Source organism: Lycorma delicatula, chromosome 5 (assembly GCF_047948215.1).
Source record: "Lycorma delicatula isolate Av1 chromosome 5, ASM4794821v1, whole genome shotgun sequence".
In the NCBI taxonomy this organism is placed as follows: domain Eukaryota; kingdom Metazoa; phylum Arthropoda; class Insecta; order Hemiptera; family Fulgoridae; genus Lycorma; species Lycorma delicatula.
The window spans coordinates 92,650,057-92,673,863 of record NC_134459.1 but is presented as its reverse complement, the minus strand read 5'-3'; the positions used below and the strand labels follow the sequence as shown (position 1 = coordinate 92,673,863).

Below are 23,807 nucleotides of genomic sequence, written 5' to 3'. Positions count from 1 at the left end.
TTGGTCAAAGACTTAGAATATATTCTTTTTGATAGGGTCTAGCTGAATAGTTAAACAATTTAGTTTGTTACTTCCACTTGAACCACAATTCCAGGAATTGGATGTTTTAGAAAAGCTAAAACGAGTTCTTAAATTACACTTTATTTTCTGAGGTAAAAGTATTTTTTTGTTATGCAACATGAAATTAAATGGATTAATGTAAAACTGATGATCAATATTGCTGGGTAAAATTACTCAGAAATATTACTTGAAGTTATTTTTTGTATTGAGACATGAAGCTATACTCTGAATGAGGTTTTACACCATCTACCATTTATTTTGTCTGTATTTAATTCTTCCCTTTTCTGGTAACCGTGGTTGTAGGTCAGACCCTCAATGGGTGAGGTTCATGCAGATGATGCAGAGACTGTTAGAGATGGTGCATCCTTCAGGGTGACCTTGTGAGATACAACTGTTCATGGACCTGACTTAAAGACTACGTATGTGTTTTCTCTTCACAGGCTGTACAATTAATTTAATGTCTGCAGGCTTCAAACTGCAGACATTAAATATGGGTAAATTAATAATTTCCAAAATATAAATAAAACATAAAATTGAAGTCTTAAGTAGTATTGAAATAATAAGTGATTCGCATATCAGAAATAAAGCTCAGCTTTAGTGATTCCTTTATTAAAAAAATAATTAATATCAATAAATTTATAAACATTATTTTAAACAAATTGCTGCATTAATAACTAGCATTACATAAAAAATTTTATAATGAAAAATTAAACTGTGAAAAAGTAATTATACAAATGAGTTAATCAGATTTTTCACAATAATTTTTTTTTTAAATAATAATTTTAATAATAATTTAATTAATAATAATAATAATAATAATAATAATAATAATTTAATTTAATAATAATTTTTTTTTAATAATAATAATTTTATTCCTGGTTGGAGCTAAAAGGAATACCATGATTTTTTTTTAATTTATGGTCAATGATTTAGGGATTAGAAACGGAACACAATTCTTTAAAAGTTTTTCATCACTTAAGACTAGCATCCCGAAAAATGTAAATAACCACGTAAAGGAATAAGTATTTGTAATGACCAGACTAAAAATTTTTAATTTATTTCTACATCCAAGATTTTTTAAAAATTAATTTTTTGTCATAAAAATTTTGTAATTGGATTACAATGCTAATGTGATATCACATATCTTTTTCATACTGTCGGCTAATCTGAATGCCAAATTAATTTTTTTTTTTAGTTGAGCAGTCAATTTTAACTTTCATTTAATTGATAGACTCATAATGTCAAGAAAACAAGACATAAAAATTGTAATAAAGAGACAATAACTTGCTGGGAATGAGAATAGAAATGTTAAAATAAAATTATCCTACCTTTTTTCGCTGTATGTATTTCAAGATTAAAAAATAATAATTTTCTACATTGCATACACAACAACTAAAACTAATATACATAAAAAATTATTCCTTTAGCACATGTCCTAGGGAATAGTATCCTCCAAATGATTATTTTTTAATACAACATGGATTCTGGCACATAAGAATTCTCTATTCTTAGTATCTTCTTTTATTACCTTTAGTACTTAATTTCTTTTTCTGTTTAGTTCCCAGAACCACCGTAAGGTATTACTTCAGAGGATGCATGAGGATATGTATGAATGTAAATGTAGTCTTTACAGTCTCAGGCTGACCATTCCTGAGATGTGTGGTTAATTGTAACCCAACCACCAAAGAACACTGCAATCCACAATCTAGAATTCAAATCCATATAAAAGTAACTGCCTTTACTAAGATTTGAACCTTATAACTGTATCGTTTAGTAGTGTAGACCTTTAGTATTGTACCAGCATTAGTATATGCCTTGGGATTGTAGTACCTCAATGGAAGCTGAGATATTCTATGTTCTGATGCATCTGATTGTAAAAGTATTTTTTAACACACTTCAGTTCTTCTGTAAGGTTGTTTGTTTTTGAAGAATTTAATAAATTTTTTTTAAATTTATTATTGTTCTTATTATAGAGCTTTAAGATGCGAATTTTAATAAGTTATTATAGCTTGATGAAGAAGAAGAGATGAGGGTCATTTACAAAACATTCAGATTATGGTAGTGAATTTTAACCAGAGGCAAGTGAACCAATTATAGATTCAAATCTATACCAAAACAGAGGTGTAAAAAATAAAAAATAGTATAAGTAAAGAAGTTTAAGCTTTGAATCAAGCCAACTGTGACCACTGAAATGAGGTTTGAGATTCATTAATTATTACTTGGATAAAAGAATTATAGTGAAATTTAATGAGAAAAAATGAAAGAGGGGGATTAGAAGTATAGAAATTATGGATCATAAATCTGTGTACTTATAGAATTGCTACATTTAATTGGCATAAAAAGGTGAAAATCATCAAAATGTATTACAGTTGTGAGTAAATGATGGATCTGTTATGATTATTATTAAACTATAATACACATAGTTAGAAAAACAGTCATAAAATTTCAGAGATATTAAATCAATAACAGATAAAAGTGTTTTTAGAGAGTTAGTAAATTTTTGTAATTGAATGATAACAATAGATCAAAAGCTTGAATCACTTTGAAACAATTTTACCGCTATTCAAAAAAAAAAAATATGGTTAAATATTGGCTTATGAATTGATACTTAATTGATTTCATAATTCATTATTGTACAATTTCTATTTTTATAAATAAATAAAAAATACGTTATAAAAATACAAAATAATGAATATATAAAACAATAATGACAAAAAATTAAAATATAATAGAAAATGTATATGAAAAACAGAACATTTGTACACAAGCACAAGTTCTTATACATGTTGTAGGTGAATTGAAAAATCAGGCTTATTGCAATGCATCTGGCTAACTGGAAAATTACTGGCTAATTAAAAATCAAAAATATAATCTAACCAAATTTAACTTACGCTTGCTTCGCTCGCTAGTTAGATTAGCAAGTGAAGCAAGTGTAGGTTAACTAAGGTTAGAATTGTATTTACAATTATAAGCATAAATGTAAATATATTTCATTTTCCAATTGGCTGGATGCACTTCAATAAGCCTGATTTTTCAATTCGCCTATGACTTATATATATACACGAGGTGTGACAATACAGTAATGAGACTGATGTGAAAAAAATGTTGCTTACCGTTTTAGTCATGTTTAGTGTTGTCTCCTTCAAAGTAGTTCCCCTCTGATTGCACACATTTATTCCAGCACTTCTGCCATTGATGGTAACATTTCTGGAACTCGTCTTCTGTAATATCCTTCAAGACCCTCGTCACAGCTTTTTGAACATCTTGTGTTGTTTGAAAATGGTGTCCCTTGACCGCCATTTTGACTCTTGGAAATAGAAAAAAGTCGCACGGAGCGATATCTGTTGAATAAGGTGGCTGTGGTAGTACTGAAATTTGTTTTGAGGTTAAAAATTGTTGTACTGACAGAGCACTATGGGATGGCGCATTTTCGTGATGCAGAATCCAATTATCAGCAAAGTTGGCACGGACACGAAGAACTCGTTTACGAAGTCTTTCTAAAATTTCTTTGTAGAAATATTGGTTAACTGTTTGTCCAGGAGGCATCCACTCTTTATGAACAATTCCCTTGGAATCGAAGAAGCACACAAGCATGCATTTCACTTTTGACTTTGACATGCGAGCTTTTTTTGATCTGGGTGATCCCTTTGGCGTTTTGTCTCTGGATCGTATTGAAAAAACCAACCTTCATCACCAGTGATAACACGGCTCAACAAATCTGGATTGATTTCCGTTTGCTCTAACAAATCGGCTTCCACATTTTTCGTGTTTCTCGCTGTTGTGTGAGATTTTTGGGGAACATTTTTGCACAAATCTTTCTCATACCAAGATCTTCAGTTAATATTAGACGAACCGTTTCTCGATTGATGCTGAATTCTTCTGCAATCATTTTCACGGATAATCTTCGATCAGATCGTACGATTTCACGCACCCTGGTCAAGTTGACATCTGTCCGTGAGGTTGATGGTCGTCCACTGCGGTCTTCATCTTCAACATTCGTTCTGCCTTCACTAAAAATTTTATGCCACCGAAAAACTTGAGCTCTTGACATAACCTCCTCTCCAAAAGCCTTCTGAAGTTTACCATAAGTTGTCGTCGCGTTTTCACCCGATTTAACGCAAAAATTAATGGCATATCGTTGCGCAATATTTTGCGGCTTCATTTCTGTGACGAGAGACACAAGCACGTGTTCACTTATTACAGCACAACTCACGAGTGAGCAGTTGCATCAATGTGCCGCTTGGACTAGAAGTAGCTTATAGACCAAGGTCAAAGATGGTGTGCCTACGCAAGCTGCAGGATTGCCACATCTTGCAAAGAAAAATCAGTCTCATTACTTTATTGTCGCACCTCGTAAATATATGGGACAGGCATACTACTCTGTGGCACATGCTGATATTAAAATAAAAGCTAATGCTTGTTCAAGGATAGTAAAATAAAACATGTGTGGTAGGATTATATAACAAATTGTTATAGGCATTAGGCATCAACCCTTTTACATACTCATATAGAATAACTAGCAATTTCAACAATATTAATTTATTATTGAACCATTTTATCACGTTACTATTATATATTCTTCCCCATAAGATTGAAGACTTTTCATATGGGATTTTTTAGCTTGTGTAAAATCCCATATGTGACAATTTTCAAGTTCAAGAACTTAAATATCACCAGTCTGTTACCAGGGCCAACCCTAGTGTTTTTGCCACTGTAAGCATACCCAAAAATGCCACCTCCTAAGCTTCAAAGAAACTTAAAATTTAAAAAAAAAACACAGGATTATAAAAGAACCATGTTAACCAGAAAAATTACATATAATTGAATTAAGACAATAATACTAATACAGATTTATGGAAAATTATTTTATTGAAAATAAAATGTTTAATGAGCTAATGACAATGAACTTACAAACTAAAACTAAAACCTTCTATTTTCAGAGATAATTTAAATATACTTTTAAAATATTAAACAAAACTAGTACAATAATATTATTATTGTGCACTAATAAATAGTAAATAATATTATTTTCTAGATTCAAGTAATTGAAATATATGTTTGTAGGTTGCGTTTATTTTTATTTTTTTTTGGAAACTTAATTAAAAAACAAAACAAAATAATAAATATTAAATAATCAAAAACAAGAAATTCAAAAAATAAATAATTAAAATAACCATAAAAACTATTTAAATAAAAAATTCTAAAACCTGTCATACATTTCCTTTATGAATTTTGATCTCCAATGTTGTTTAATATACAAATAAAAATTTAACATAATCTGTATTATTGGGAGACGTAAAGTTTTACTTACTGTTACTAAATGGAACATTTTTATTTTAGATCTTATGAATGTATGTAAATTGTATATCCTCATAACTTGGTTTACTGTGTCTGAAACATCTCATGAAACAAATTTGAATAAAAGAATATCTCAAAAGGATAAAATCTAACAGTGAAACAGGACAAAATCAAAATAAAACCATATTTTATTTATTTCTTGTAGATCATTGCTGTTAACAGATCTTGGAGCTCTTACATTTCAAATGAGTTTTTACATGGAACTGATAGAGCCACTTAAAATAAATTAAACAATTTAAAAAAAATAATAATCCTGTTAATTATTTGCCATAAATATTCTAGTGAAATCAAGCTAACAAATAAGAACTACCAAGGACATTTATAAAACTATAAGAACTACCAAGGACATTTATAAAACTAATATAAATTCAGCGCATTTATTTTAACCAAATTTTTATTTTACAAAGTTTTGACCACACTCACTCACATCCTGTAGAAGACCATCAAGAAACGTTTGATTCCATAAATGTGGCCATGTCATAAAATGTCCACGTAAAGCTGATAATTTTTTTAATGCTGCAGTTCTAGTTTCTCCATCCATCCAAGACAAATTTTCAATTCTTTTTTGCAATGTATCTTTTAGTTTTGCAAACATTTTTTTCACCTGTAAATTTACAATTTGTTAGTTTTCATTAATAATGTAGTACAAAATAAATTATTTTTATATAATTTAAAATCAGAATTTTAACGTTAAAAGAAAGCAACTATTAAAGAAAAATTCATATAAAATTGGCATTATTTATTAAGAAAAGGGACCACTAATGATTTAAAAAAGAACTAGTCTTAAAATATTAGTAAGGTTTTTTGTAGTTCAAATTTCATACTTTAAAATTTCTGATTTTAAAAAAGTTAATCTAATCCTATTTTTGAATCAGAATTATCGTACTGTAAGAAAACTAAGCACTTTTTTGAAAATGCAAAATTACACATGAACAAACAATTGAATATACATGATAATTTTTACTAAATTTTCAAAATCTAACAAAATAACTAAATTTTTAAAACATACCTAACTTTGTTCAAAACAAAGGGCAAAATTGGATTTTGCACTTAAAAGAGCACAACAGTTTACAATCCTGTTTTGGACAAAAATATTTTACAATACTTTTTCTCAACAATGAGAAAAAGAGCTAGATGGTTAGGCAAATAACAGAAAACAAAAAATTTTATGAGCAAAAAGTTTGTAACAAATGAAATAAGAAAGATACAAACTGTAACATCATATTATATATATATATATATATATATATATATATATATATATATATATATATATATATATATATATTTCAGGTCTGAGTCTTTGTAAAGGCAGTTGCTTTTATATGAACTTGATTGCTAGATTGTGGATACTGGTTTTCTGTGGTGATTGTGTTTCAATTACCCAGGAGTGGATAACTTGAATCTGTTCCAAACCACATATTTACTGATACATTTACATTGCAGCTACATCAGATTTGGCAAGCTGGTAGTGGTAATTGCATTTGCCTATACATACCACCCAGACTGAGCAGTAAAAAAAAAAAATAAATAAATAAAAAAAAAATTTATGTATATATATTGAGGCTGATATAAAGGTTTATAAGCATTTATGGTATTGGTATCAGGTTGATCGGTATTTGTTGTAGTTCATTGTTTTTACACCACTATGAACATTCATAAAAAAATTGTGAAAAATATATGAATTGCCATAAAACTAAACATGTGAATAAATATGACTTATGATATTTCGAAACATGATCTTAATTGTTGGAGCTAATTTATTTACATGTAAAAAATAATGAACTAAATTTTGTTTTTGAGTGGTAGTTTTATGAATCACATGTTATACATTTTTATACTATTTTTAAAAAAAACTAACACAAAGAAAGTTTTGTGGTGAATTCTAATTTGTTATTTGTGAAAATTTTAAATGAATATAAAACTTCATGAAAATTCAATGTTAACATTTTTTACATTTCCTTTTACTGCTTAGTTACTTGAAAATCTTATATCATAACCTTGAGGATAGAAAACTGTTTATTTTTATGCTAATACCTAGGTAAGTTTAATTTCATACTGACTACAGATATTAATTTAACAACAGATATTAATTTAACAAGATAAAAGTCTATCACTACTTCTAGTAACAAATTCTGTTTATAAGCTAAAAAACAAATAAATTTTATAATCAATATCTGTACATGAATATAATACATCAAATATTTACTCATTTAATCAATATTTAGCTCTGCAGGTAGATAAATGCTTAATATTTCTAATCTAATTATAAAACATCTATGAAAATTTCTGTCTCTAATTTATAACTGAAAATAGCATTCTTTTGAAAATTCTTTCATCATTTGAAAAATATTACTCATAAACAAATAAATGTTTTACAGTAGATGTGATGATATATTTCTACCTTTTTTTCATGAGCAAACAATAACCAATTTGTCAGCTTTAAAATAAAGATTGTAGGGTTAAATTGCTCTGAGAGAGTTAAAAAGTCAACTACGTGACTTTATATTCACATAAATTGTATTAATACTACTGCTTAGTCACTCTAACTCTCTGATACTGTTAGTTACTCAAAAGAACTTAATATTTTAATTACCACTATATAATTTTTAATTGAGAGAAACCTCAATAAAGTAAAAAAGTAGTTTTCAAAAAAAAATTCTTTAATCTTTTCATAAAAATTCTTTTTTACCATCATAGGTATCTATAGCCATCATAGGTAATCTCTTCATAAGTTCTGGCCCTAGATAAGATGATTTGATTCAATTTGCTTCTTATTAAACTAGTTGAAAATTTAAATTGTTTGGGATTACTAAACATGCTTAACATGTTACTAAAAATGTTCAATTCCTATCTGCTCAGATATTTTCTGTAAATTCATGTTACTTTATATGAACTGTTAAATAAACTTGATGATTAGCCTTAATTTGCTTAATAAAATGCATTCATTCAATTTTTATTTATTCAAGCCTCCAACTTAAGCTATTGGGATATAAGTTTAACAGAGAAGTGTTTTTTTTTTACATTTTGTTTATACTGCATGGTCTAATAAATAAAGCATTTAATCTAAATAATGGTTCTGTTTGGGACAATTTAATGCTTTACAGGTTCTTCAAAAAGTCACAAGACAGTATTGAGAAATAATATCCAACATTAAAAGAACCTTAATGAGAAAGAAACAGTGAGATAGCCTTCCACGTTAATTGGTATTTCCACTAGGCTATAAATATCAAATGCTATCAATCACCAATTTTCAGTTATACATGTTGTCTACAAATATAAAAAAAAACTATGCCTTCACATGTGCTCCATTAACTTTCTAAATTTTCCTCTCATACAAATGTACTTCACACATAGGTGTATAAATAATAATGTTTCTAACATTACAAACTTTGAGTAATAAAATAAATATAAAAAATTACTTTTTTTTTGTATAAATTATTTTTTAAAAAAGATTAATGATAACTTACTCTATTATTAAGATGTTGAAGGAGTTGTGGAGAATATTGAGTAATATAAAGAGCACTGACAGCTTTACTGAACACGCTAACTGTAACTCTTGTACAAAATCCTGGTCTATTATTATCACTCATTGTAGAATTAACAAGCTCATGCAGTATATCAGTTGCATATACTAATAACAATGAGTTATGTACCACTCTGTAAATAAAGAAGTGCAACATTTTTATTAAGGAATGTAACTGAGAAATGCATTTTAAATTTACTTACTAGTATTAAGAATGAACAGAATTCAATGGATACACATAATGATTTTGATTACAATATATGTAATTATATATATATATATATACATTTTTCTAGATGTATTTCCAAAAAAAAAAAAATCATTAATGTTTTTTTATTTCTTTAATCATAAGATTATAAAAAAATCATAGAATTTAAATTAAATTTAAAAGCTGTCAGTTTTCAATAAAGTATTATGTCCCTATACAAAATACCTGTATAAAGTTGGAATAGTGGAGAAAACTGATTACTAAAGTAATATCTATTTTAAAAAAAGTATGAAATATTGATGGAAAGTATATTAATGGAAATAACATCTGTCTGTCGAAGCAACAGTCCTCAATGACTAATAATTTTAATAAACTACTAATACTTGATTTAGGCCCTAGTACAAACTTATGGTTTGTAGCAATTAAAAGAAGTTAAAGGAATGCTACTTGCTCATTTACAACAAAAAAAATTGAAATTTTTTTTTTGAAAACTGCCACAGTAAAAAATTTGATCTCCAAAGAAGTTCAACACTTCTGTCTAAAATGTTCATTTTATATTTTAACATTTTTTCCCCACTTAACCTGCTCTCAGCAGAGGTACCAATATAAAAGCAATAAAATTGTACCACCATGTTTGCCTTGACCATTAGTATTGTCTGCTGCTGATGTAACAGCAAAATTAAAAAAACAAAACAATTCAAAAAAATGTTTAATTTACAAGTCACATGGTACAAACTGCTGCAATGCTTAATAAATGTTTCTTTGGGGGGAAAACTCTAATATTCTAGGTACTGTGAATAAAGGACAAAAATTATAAACTTCCTACAGTTCTCATTCATAAAAGCTGGATTAAGTTCTTGATTGTTTTTTTATTTGTATTTAAAAATTATGTACTTTATATCATTACAATTATTTTGTATCATGCATTTATTAAACTTCTGATTAAGTTTCATGAAAATTTTAACCAGATGAAATATCTCTAAGAGATGATCAATATTACTTGAGTGAAGTTCAATACAGTTAATTTTGCATGTAACGTTTCAAGATAAATATGAGTAGCAAGAAATGTGATAACAGAGTAACTTTAAATAGTACATTAAAACAACAAATAAATATATATTATTATTAACAAATTAACAGATAGTAGAATTTTTAATACAACCAACTACTGTTATTACATTTAATAGGGTCTTATATTTCTTTCATGAAACTACTAATAACAACTTAAAAAAAGTGTTCATTTATTCCAACATATTATTGCAACAATCTCTTGTTAAATAACAATATATGAGGAAATGATATTGTTCACTGTTTCCCCAGTAAATATTGGTTCTTACCTAATTAAATGTTAAATTAATCAGAGGTACATTTACTTCCAAGATTTGAAAAAAACAAATTTATTAGCAGCCGTTATTCTTTTTTTTACATTAATCTCAACAAAATACAACGTAGGAAACAAACATCCATGTGAAGTGAAATAAAAGTCTGGTACAGCATAATCATGCCTTATTACCTTTCTTGGTTACATAATATAGTGACTAGTTTGCTGTTGTTCCAGTAATTTGTTAATATAAATTTCAATTGTTATGTGCTTTATAAAATTTTATTAATCTAAATATACATATAACTTGCTTATTACATTTTTTCATAATATTCACCGACTAAATGTACATACATTTACTATAAATGCACATAATTTATTGTTCAGTATGTATTTCTCAAAAGAGTGGTGACAGCATACAGAGTTTTTATTTGTATTTTCATTATATTTCATTAGTTTTAATTCTATTAGACGATTAGATGTAAAATTAATATTTTTAAAATTACGATTACTAATTTTGTATCTTTCTAATAAAACCTACTCTAAAAAAAATAACTGAGAGAAATAAAAACTGAAGCGAATAAAAATTTTATGATAACATGGAAGGTGCATCATTTTGTTAAAAAAATATAAATTTGGCAAGCCAGTATATAAATTACATAAAATTATAATATTTTACCTTCAGAATAACTGTAAAGAATACACAACCTTTGAACAACAGGTAAACTGTAAGTTAATTGTAAGTAAAACTGTTGTATCATTTAAATATAGAGTGAAATCCTACCAAGTGATTTGTAAAATGAATAAATAATATACTTCTAAGCAATTACTTCAACTAAAGTTAATGGTACCCAGTAAAATTTTACATCCTTAAGAAAAAGAATTCTTGTTCTTTGGTTAATAAAAACAATAATGAAAACTCAGTCCTTTATATTATAATCAGTCTAATATAATTTTTTTTAAATATGTACATAATTGCAATAACTGACTTATGCCAATTTATCAAAACTACTAAAGTATCTGCGCACCTGTTACCTTGTCTGAAAGCGACTTAGAAGTTGACCTAAATTGTGCATATATGTTGGAGCCATTACATATATTGTGTCACTTGCTGTTATATTAGTTGAAAAGACATGTTCCAATAATGGCTTCCACTGGACCTACAACAAAAATCTACTGTCTAATTTCAAATAATTAATAACATTAAAATATCCAAAACTATAAATCTGGAAACAGAAAAAGTGGTTTTTCCTTGAAGTAAGTCCAAATTCCTTCCAAGTGAAGGAAAATTAATTGTAAATATATGAAGCTGAACAAACGAAAGTTAATCAAAAAGGTAAATCAAAAAGGGTTTCTTCCAGATATCTTTTCATGAGAATAAAACAGATGTTAAAGTGGATATTGAAAAAAAATAATAACAAAAACTGTACTAATGGTACTAAAAAGTAAAAGAAAATTTTGTTTTCTAGAAAATTACTTTTAAAAAATTTTCTATTTATGTATGAAAAAAGAAAAGTGTGGGGTTCACTCTCAAATGCAATCATTTTATAATTAGGCTGTGCCCCATGCATTTGTTTTTAGTCATGCATAAATAGAAAAATTTTTTAAATGTAATTTTCTTGAAAGTAATTTTTTTTTTTAATAATTTTAAATAATAATAACAATTATATAATTAATAATAATAATTAAATTTAATAATTAATAAATTTTTTTTAATAATAATTTAAAAAAAATTTCTTAAAAACAAAATTCTTTTTTACTTTTTATTACCATTATTTTGTTTTTGTTATTTTTATTATTATTTCTTTTTTAAGTAAAGCATGTTAAACAATTTTTTTTTGTCATAATTAAATGAAATTATAAAGTTTTACAAAAAACCATTTACATGCAGTTTATTCTATATTATAACCTGGATAATTAGTTTTCTTTATTGTAAATGATACCAGTTATTTTATAACCAAATCAGAAGATTAGTATACAGAAATTGTAGAAGGTAAATTTACATTAGTTACATTAAAATTCGCTTCAACAACCACCTGATTCTATTCATACTGAATCAACAATCAATCAAAATCAATCAGATTGATAGCTATATCTTATCAATTCAGTTTCCTTCCTCAAGATGTTGCTATTGTTTTATATATATAAAATATAAAATTATATAAAAATAATAATAAATATATTAATAATATAAATAATAATAATATTAATATATAATAATATTAATAAATAATAATATATTTTTTGTTTTATAAAAATATATAAAATTAACAATGGAATATTATACTGTCACCCGACTTACATTGATGTGTAAAATTTCACCATAGTATGATGTTGGTAAATGAGTTTAATAAGGTTGCAAGATTTGAGGACATAGTTGAAACATTATAATTTAAAGAAAAGTGTGTAAAAACTAGGACATTGTAAATACAAAATAAATTCAAGTCTTCCAATAGATTTTTTGACCACTACCATTAGCTCAAAAACTTTTCAATTCTAGCTTGATATTTATATTTCAATTTTATTTAAAAATTACTCCTTTTATTATATTTTAATGATTAAATAATAAGATACTCACAAAATTATAGGATTTTTGAAGTTGAGTTAAGTTAAGGTATTCATAAGAATCATCTCTTTGCAAACGATTAGCAAGTTCTTTTGCTCTTGGATATAACTGAAAAAAAAAAAATATATATATATATAAATGCATCGATAAAATTCATGTCACTACATTTGTTACAAATCATTTGTTTAGTAACATACTATAACAAATTAATTACTAAAGAACTATGGCAAATACACTTTATTAAACAAATAAATCCTTTTTTAAGAAATACAGGTCTGAAATTTTGATAAACATGTGTTATACTATCATACAAACAGCTTTTGTTTTTGACTTAAGCAAGCTTTTAAAATTGAACATACTTGCAACCAAACAGTATACATTAACATCCTCCTTCTACAACAAACGTTTTCTTTGCATGTTGACATTTTAACAATATAAGCAGTATAAAATTGCCTTCATATAATGAAAAAGAGACCATCCAAATATAAAATCACTGTTACAGTCCTATCTGAAAAATCATAATATAGAAATGATAACATTCATAAATTGCTTATAACCTTTTTAAAGTACATCCCTCAGTAAACCATATTATGATATTGTATAAACTGAAAGACAGTTTCAGTTGAATGTGTAATAAATAAGTTTTTAAACACATATTATTACAGAAAAAATAATTCTGATAATAAATTTGAGTCCTCATTTATTTTGACTGATAGGATACATAAACTCATCTACAATAAAAATTTGAAGAATTCATTTGGCGTATGCTGTATTGTACACTGATAATGATCAAAACATACTACAAAGTACATACTACAAGCTCCTGCTTATGATTACAGGAGTTATATTTTTATATAATCTCAAAAATTAAAAATTACTGTATATGTGTTTTCTGTATGTAATTTTCACTTGAGTGAGCAACTTACTGTAACAGAGTATTAAGATGGCATTTTGTTTATATTAAAAACCAACCAATTTATTATCTCAAAAGAGGAGAAATATCTTGATACATTATAAGTCAAAAACATTTTTTTTTTAATCTTTCAAACAAACCAAACAGGATTACAACATAAAAATGTTTTTGAAAGTTTAAATAGTGGAGAAACAAACTCTGAATACAAAAATGTATTCAAAAATAGAAGTGAGCAAAAAAAAATCAACATATAATATTTTAATGAAAAGTAGTAATATAAGTACTGGTACTGAAGGTAATATTTCAAGTGTACAACTACTTACACCAGCTGTATTTGTATGATTAAACATTTTATTCAAAATAATAAATTCAAAACAAAATTCCTGTAAGAAACAAGTAACTTGTTTTAATATAATTTATTTATATGAAAAACATTAATAATTACGAATATTTTAGTATAATAATGCAGTTTTTTTCAGGTGGCTAATAAATCTGATGTTTAATTGATTCAACATAAATTTGCAAAATATAGGATGCAATAAATAATTATCACCACTAAATAAAGAAAACCTCTTTTTATTTTAATAATTTTTTTTTTAAGACAAGATACTCAATTTCATTATGTGGAGGCATGATTGCATAAGTATTTAAATTATTATTATCAATTGGAAATCTTCATGTATATTGGTAGTAAGTAGTACAATATCCAAACACTGGTACTCAGATAAGAAGCCTCCTAAGTTTATCTTCAAATTATGAAGATGCATAATTTATTTCATTGCATTACTTTAGTTGTGAATGGGGTGATTTTCAGAGACAGAAAGGGTAAAATATTTACATGAAAAAATTCAATTTGTTGGGAAAAAATAAAGATTCATTCAAGTAAATCTTTCAAGTCTGCTGAAAATTTCTACTGATGGACAGTGAAGATCTAAAATCAATAATAATCTTCAAAAAATAATAGCTTACTTTAGTACAATCTTTTTTTAATATTTTTTTTTTACATTAATTAATTTCTCTGCCCTTCAATTTAATTAACTAAGAATATTTTAATTATGTTAATTACTAATAAATAAAACTGTTCAAACTTAATTAACTTTTTATAATGATGATTGCTGGCAAACTTTTTTTAAAATATTCTGTATACATTTAAAGAAATCAAGATATTTAGTGCTGAATATTTTATTCTTCTTTAAGCTTTAAGCTGTTTTATTTAAAAAAAGTGGTTTTATTTATCCTTTTTCCTTTGAAGAACTAAAGTTTACATTTAAATATAAGAAAAATTATTTTTGACTTATTTTTTATTTAATCTATTTTTAATAGTTTAAATTAGTAACTTATAATATTTTTATTTTTTAAAAAAAGAACATGAGTATATAAACTTTTCATTTTTAGATTGTACAAATTTGTTAATATAATTCATTTCATTAATTTATTTATTCCAGCTTAAATTCTATACAGCAAAAGTATTTTCTATATAGAGAATTCTTCTTTATTTTTTTTTTAACCAAGCTATTAGCATTGGTATCCCTTCTTACTCTAATCTTTCCTTTATAGAAATACATATATATGCTGTAACATCTTTTAACATATATTTTGCAGTAGCAGTTTTATGTACAACCCAGAAAATAGCTAAAAACTATTACATTTAAATTTGAATGTATTTTCTACATGATTTATAAACCACACTACAGAATGACTGCAAATTCATGTACCTATGTAACAGAGATGGAGGGCAACTATATAGCTTAAGGCAGATATTTTCAAAAAACATAAATCATTATTGCACTTGGAACTGTCACTAAGGTTGTTTAAATTTTTTCGTTCTAAGGGAATGAATTTTCAGTCATGTTACAGACTGTAATTCTACCTGGATGGTAAACAGACAGGATAAAGTAGAATTAAGTTTAGTCTTCTTCCCTAAACAAAATATTGTCTTTCTCTGTTTTCAAATCTAAAATATATTTTTACTGTTAACAGGTACCTGCATTCTTATATGCTTTCTTCTTGTACTGCATAGTACAAATACTTATATTTGTAGTATAATAATATATGCAATTATTATTATTATTTTTGATTAAGATTAACATTATAATGTATAATTTTGCTTATAAATTTAAAAAAAAAAAAATCTGATGACACATCAGACTTTCCCATCCCGCGGATTTTTTCTGATGTACGGCTTACAAACACAACTTAGTATAAATTATTTATCATTTTATTTAAAGGTAATATTTCTTGTTTATTTAATTCAATGATTCTAACTAAAGCACGTACGCATATTGTACTTTATTTGCACAGATGTGGCAGTACTAACAGCCACTTTAAATACTTTTTATGCTTTAAATATTATTCATTTATTAAATGCTATTGCTAACCTGTAATGTCACAACATAGCAGATGGCTACAACAGCTGTACTTCAGTGCTACACTAGAGCTCCTTGTGGTAACAGGGGAATACTATTGACACAGTATACTCACTTAGGCACTAGTTTATTAAGAGAATTTTATGGGGTGGGGATGTGATTTTACAAAAAAGTATTTTTGCAGATATTATTGTTAATTAATTGTTAACAAATGTGCCTAAGAAAAATAAGACCTTAGTTAGGCAAAATCTTGAGATACGAGGGCGACCTTGCTCTACAGCCTCACCCCTTTGAGCTTTTTTAAGTTGATAATTTAATGACATCAATGCTCCATATAAAGAAATAATCTGACCAAGTTTGATAAAAATTGGTTCAGCAGTTCTGCAGATATAAAGTGATTTAGAGTGTGATAGCACACACACACACACACACACACACGCACACACACACACACACACACACATACACACACACACACTCATACACGCACACACACACACACACACACACATACACACACACACACACACACACACACACACACACACACACACACACACACACACACACACACACACACACACACACACACACACACACACACACACACACACACACACACACATGAACATCTGGAAAATTTCCATTTGGTTTTTGCATTTCTTAGGTGTCAAAATGTCAAGCTCTGTTGTAAACTGCATATGCCCAAATTGAACCTACTACAATTTTCCCTTCTACAGCTATAGCTCTGCTAAACAGGAAAGTAAAAATGTATTATTTTTTATATTCATATGTTGTCTGAAGACATTTCATTTAGTTTTGATCACTACAATGCATTTCATAGCGTGTACTTCAACAGTACTAACTACATCTGAGTTTATTGATAAAAATATCTACTGTTAAAATCATAATAAAAAAATAAATATTATGTGTATTAACTGAAATTAAACCAACAAAACAGTAACAAATAAGCAAACTTAAAAAGGTTGCACAAGTAATCAACTTTTGTGGAATCTCGTATCATCATTTGGTATGCAATTCTATAATTACATCAGTCAATTATTATTAAAAAACTTAAATTTTAGACAAACTTAAATAATTACTATTTATAATGTAAAAAATTTATTATGACGAACACAACTCCATTGGAAGGATGTAAATTTAAAATGTCATACTTTCTTTTGTTTGTAAACAATAAAGACAAAAATATCCTATCTTACATGACGGAAGTGTCGCCTTTTTCTCTTCTTATTGGTGCTAGTTTTTTTAAGTTTACTTATCTGTTATTGTATTTTGATGGTTAAATTTCAGTTAAAATTGAATTTAATTAATACAGTGGTCAACATGTTGAATTATATGAATTTAGAAAAAAAAAAAAATATATATATATATATATATATTTTTTTTTTTCCCAGATAGATATATGTACAAAACAAATAAACATCTAAACATCATTTATAATGCTTGCCAGCACAAATATATTCACTACAAAATACAGATCTGATTACGTACAACTCATCATTAATCTTATGTGACTTTTTAGTGAGTATTAACACTATTCATACATTTAAAAGTGATAAATTTATGAAAATCTTCTCTCTCTTTAATGTTTTATCTCAATAAATCTTTTTCATAGCTGTGGATCAAGTACTCTTCATAAATCTGAGATGCTTCTTTTTAAAACCATTTTTTATAATCTACAAGGGTGACCTAAAATCAGCTTGTGGTACAGGTTTTTCTTTTAGACGTTGAAAAGTTGATACAGGAAGGTTTTGGTTCTATACATTATTTACTTTGAAATACTTCCAAAAGAATCAAGCAGTACAGCTTTCATTTTGCATGACTATATATTTATATATTTATTTTAATTTTACCACATGAGTGTTCCATATTACCAATTTTGGAAACTCTTTGTATATCATGTACATAAATAAAAACATTAAAATAAATAAAAAATGTCATAACTTTTTAATTACTGAAGGGAGATTTATTAAGTTTAGAGAAGGTTTGTTATATTAATATATTTGTTCTATTTTACATGCTATTGAGGAAGTGGTGTTATGAGGAAATTCTTTATGCTTACAATACAGTCTATTATTTTTACTTAAAAAATTACCTTGCTTAATAAAGAAGCAAACAGAAGAATATTATGCGCTTCCTTGGTTTTTTGTTCTCCAGCCATTGTAGCCGGCAAGAATTTCTGGACAAGTCCTTCCATAGTCAAAAGACGCCGTTCTTCTGAACTATCCTGCACAGATCTGAGGAGCTTTACATTTATTATCATTAAACAGTCAATATTTAAATTATAAATATTACACAGAATATAATGGATCAATTTTGATCGGTTTTATTTTCAATGAAATTTTAAATAATTAGGCAGATTTACTTCATAGTAAATTACAGACTGAAACTGTACAATAGAACATACAAATTTAAAGAATAGCTATTAATTCATAACTTGCTTCACTTAATACAAAAGTTATATTTTTATTTGTTTAAAGGGATGTATATTGGCACATTATTTATTTTTAAAAAAATGCTTGAACATGTTAGATAACTTATTTAACTAATACAGCAAAATTAACAGAATATTTAAATAAAGTATATCAAATTATTGAAATTAATATATATCTGTATAGCACCCAAATTAAATATTTTCATACCATTGTAGGTATGTTAAAACAAATGAAAATTACACCTATACCCAAATATAAACTTCATTCCTGAGAATGCTTAAATACTGAATAAATTATAAAAGATGTAGGTAAAGTTTTATTTACACAGTATAATACTATTTTCAAGTTGTCTTAAGCAACGATAACTGAAAAAAAAAAACAGTCTAATTTTATATTATCACTTAATTCCATAAATAATAATTAACTTACATTATAATTAACAAAAACTTATGAAATTAAAAATTAATTAAATAATTAATTAAAATTAATTGTATATATTATTATTCCAAATTGTACGGCATTCTCTTGGAAGATGATTCTATAGCCAAAAATAAGAAAAAAGTTCATATAGGTCAGAAAACGGGTTTCGCTCCCTCTCTGAAATTATACCGTTAAAAAGATTTTTGGAACTCAAATCGTGGGGGGAGGGGTAAATTTGGTTCTTTCTTATAGTTTTTGATCTAAGAAACTGAATAAAAGTAGTCCCAGACCTCTACCTTACTTATAGTTCAGTAAATGGCGAAAAAGTTCGATTTTTGAAGAAAATTAGTATAGTTACTAAAATTAGTATAGGGAAGTACATGGGGTTGTAGATAAGAGTAAGTATAACTTGTTTATATCCGACTGGACAAAATTTTCGCTAATGGCAGCCGTTCAAAGGTAGTAAAATTCGATATTTCAATTTTGTAGGCAAGGTTAACTTCCTAGGCGAAAAAGTACTGATAAAAGTTATGGGTATATGCAATACCTATAATTTAAGTCCTTAAAAGTTGAATTTCGTTAATTAATTACTGCAGAAAAGCCGAAAAACCGTTAAAAATGGCACAAAAGCCAATATTTATTGCTAAAATAATCTTTTTACTAATTTTACTGTTTTCCTAGAGCTAACTTTTAAAATTTAACTTTGGAATTCCAAGGGCTAACTTTTAAAACAATAAAAATAATAAAAAGATTATTTTAGAAATAAATATTGGCTTTGAAAAGTGGCCATTTTTAACGGTTTTCGGCTTTTTTGCAGTAACTAATTAACGGAATTCAACATTTAAGGGCTTAAAATTATAGTTACTGCATATACCCACAACTTTTATCAGAAATTTTTCGCCTAGGAATTTTACCTTGCCTACAAAATTGAAAAAAACCATCTTCACCACCTTTGAACGGCCACCATTTTGTCCATTTAGCGAAAATTTTATCCAGTCGCATATAAACAAGTTATACTTACCCTAATCTACAACCCCATATACTTCCTTAAACTCTAAATTTATTAGTAAAAAAAATTCCTGTTGACTGGACTATTAGATTTTAAGAAAAACGGAATAAAACACGAAAAAGTGTTTTGTCGGAAATTCAACTTTTTTAGATGTGGATAAAATAACATTGTTAATTTACCAATAAACAAATGAAAATTTCTAGTTAAGATTGTAGAAAATTTAATTCTGGGAAAGTTGATGTAAATAACATTTATTAAAATTAAACACAAATTTTAGAAGTTCAATTTTAATTGGAAACAAAACACACAAACTGGATCGGAAAAGTGATACGAATTTAAACAGAACAATTTTCGAACAACATAATGTAAATGAAAACAAATAGAAAACTTATCAATAACAGAATAAAAGAATAAAAAATAAATTTAAAAATCACATTCTATCAGATTTTTTTTTTAAATTATGTTTTAGAAGGACGTCTTTCAAATTTATTTTTTATAATTTTTTGCATTTGTATGTAAATTGTTCTGTTTAAAATTGCAACACTTTTCCAATCCAGTTTGTGTGTTCTGTTTCAAATTAAAATTGAACTTCTTAATTGGTGTTTAATTTAAATAGACGTTATTTACATCAGTTTTCGCAGAATTAAATATCTGTACAAAATTAACAAGAAATTTTTATTTGTTTATTAATAAAATAACAAAGTTATTTTATTCCAAACCTAAAAAAGTATATTTCATGAAAAATCGTTTTCATGTTTATCCTGCTTTTTATTAAAACCTAGATAATGTAGAGGTCTGGAACCGCTTTCATTAGATTTGTTAGATCAAGACACAAGGAAAAACCAAATTTACTACTCGATTTATACCCCAAGAATTTTTGTACGGTGTAATTTCACAGAGGGAGCAGAAAACAGGGCTAAATGTTCCGCTAGCCGAAACTCGTTAACGGACCGTTTTCTGATCTAAATATGAACTTTTTCTTTTATTTTTGGCTATAGAATCATCTCCCCAGAGATTTCCGTGCAATTTGAAATCACCTGTATATATATATATATATATATATATATAATTACTAACCGTTAAATAAAAATGAGCAGCAGTCTATTACTGAAGAAAAACCTTTATAAAGCATGAACATACATCTTTTTTAATAAGATTTTTTAATATATAAATTGTTTGCAGATTGATAGACCTGCCACAAAAATATTAAAAAAAATTGAGAAGTATCTTAATACACGTACTTTACTTTAAAAGTACAACAGTTACAAATTTGAGATACAGGACATTTATTTAAATCTCATGAAAAATAATCCTTCAAAATTTGAAAAATTCTTGTATAGATTTTTCAATTTATATCAGGTAAAGTAAGGGCTTTGTTATCAGAGTTCTAAGGACAGGTTATTTTAAGGATATTTTCACTTGAAGAACACCAATAAAATATGAAAAACGCTCCTTCAAAAGATAATACTTTGAAATTTAATCAAATTAAAATAAAATTCAATGAAATTTTGAAGATTATAGAAAATAAAAATAACAGAACAAATTTTCAAAATACAATACAGCACACTATTTAGATATAAAAATATAATAAATAATGTACATCATAATAAAATTAAAATACATTTTCTTAAAAATAATTTCTATACATAAATCTGATAATATATATGTATATATATATATATATATATATATATATATAATCTATTTTAAATAATATATTATACACATAAATAATAAATAGCAAATATTCTTGTACCTTCACAACATAGATTAATGTTTGCATTACACTGTACAAACTAAGTTAAAAGTGTGAAGTGCAAGTAAACTTTAATGTAACTAAATACATTATGAGAATAAAGACACCACTACTTACAAAAACACTTTTAAAAGCGACACAGAAAAAAAAATCAATTTCTCAGAAAGATAAACTGCATAAGTAATACAAAAATAAACAAATAACGGCGAATAAATTATATATAAAAAAAGAAATCTAGAGTTCCTTAAAAAAAAAGGAAAATTTAGAATAAAACGTTGTATAAAATTGACAAGCCCAAAAAAACCTTTCAAATAACATCGCTGAAACATTTTTAAATGTGTTAAAAACTGAAGAGGTTAAATTTTAATGTATATTTTATGAAAATCTGATTGTATTTTTCTCTGATTTTATTCACCAACTTGGCTCTATACAATATTTCACTTAATATTAAATAATAATCAAGGACTTACTAAACTGTTATTAATTGGTAATTAAAGAATAAATACAGACATATTTTATTTGTTTTCCATAAAGATAAACAATACGCTTATTAGTACTAATTATTATTATTATTTTTTTATTTTTTAGTAATGTTGATGTACATCCTAGGAAACAAATATAGTTAATTGAAAAGTGAGTACAAAAAATACATTGCCAAAATTTAAACAAACATCAACCTTCAAAACAAAAATTTCTCACTTTAAAACAACATCTTTCTTCCATTTTAATTACCTTGCCTTTGATGAATATCATTAGTTAATTTATTATGAACTAGCTTAAGTAACCCTTTACTAAAAATATTTCGACAAAGAAATCCCATCTTAATAAAACAAGGAAAATCTTCTTCAGAGATTGTTAATAAGTGGAAATTAAATTATAATTTAATCACGACATTTAACCCTCTTAATGGTGGTTTTATGGGAAATTTTTGAAATATGGGAGTAAAAATTTTTCTGGTATGGGAAGAGTAAATATTTTGGATAAAAGTCTGGAAGAAGATTCAATGATTTTGAAAAATCGGATTGCATCCAATTTTACTTCTCTTTGACAATGAGTTAGGGAAATTCCTTTTAAGAGGTAGCTTATTATTTAATGAAAGCATCCCTGCGAGAATTTAGGTTTCTGGCAGTTCCAGTTTTAGGATTCATTATCAAATCTTTTTTTAATTCAACTTTTTAGGAACTTAATCAAAATAATTTTGTTTTTAAGACCTCATTAAGAATTCCAAATTTATTTCTCTCTTACCCACTTTGAAAATCAGAAAATCATTGAATAAATGAGGTCTTTCTCGCACACACACACATCATTTATCACACGGAGGTCCCGGGTTCGAATCTCGATCAAACATGGCATTTTTCATACGCTATAAGATTTCCATTTCATATTGTCTCGGCACAAGCTTCGAGCTTATGTAATAATTAATCATCAAAAATGAAATAAAAAATACATATATATATATATATATATATATAATTATATAATAATATAATATATAATATAATATAATAATATAATTATAATAATATTATAATATATAATATAATATATATATATATATATATATATATATATATATAAAACGTGCGCGCGCAAACAAATAACCTTATCTATTGAAAACGTATAGCTAAAGAAAAATCAAATTTCGTGTAACATAAATAAATAAATTTTATTGTTCATCTAAGCTACTGAGTATTATTACATAGAAAATTCATATTTCATTTATTACCTAAAAATGTAATATAAAACTTAAAAGAGATATTGCTTACTAGTTTGAAACTTATTCAAATATTATGAATGGAATCTTTAATTTGTTATACATAGAAAAGCGGACTGTAAGTTAATTAATCG

At 26.2% G+C, this 23,807-nt stretch overlaps 1 protein-coding gene across 2 annotated transcripts in view; it reads right to left on the bottom strand.

Moving 5' to 3' along the window:
* Nucleotides 1–23,807, bottom strand: part of Nepl16 (Neprilysin-like 16) — a 290,999-nt gene that overhangs the window by 16,450 nt on the left and 250,742 nt on the right. For both annotated transcript variants that reach the window (XM_075365303.1, XM_075365302.1), the window contains exons 7-11: nucleotides 18,435–18,566; nucleotides 13,052–13,147; nucleotides 11,509–11,633; nucleotides 8,889–9,078; nucleotides 5,846–6,022 (exon numbers count right to left, since the gene is read on the bottom strand). In XM_075365303.1, coding sequence (XP_075221418.1) covers nucleotides 5,846–6,022; nucleotides 8,889–9,078; nucleotides 11,509–11,633; nucleotides 13,052–13,147; nucleotides 18,435–18,566 — 720 coding nt within the window. The remainder of the gene's footprint in view (nucleotides 1–5,845; nucleotides 6,023–8,888; nucleotides 9,079–11,508; nucleotides 11,634–13,051; nucleotides 13,148–18,434; nucleotides 18,567–23,807) is intronic.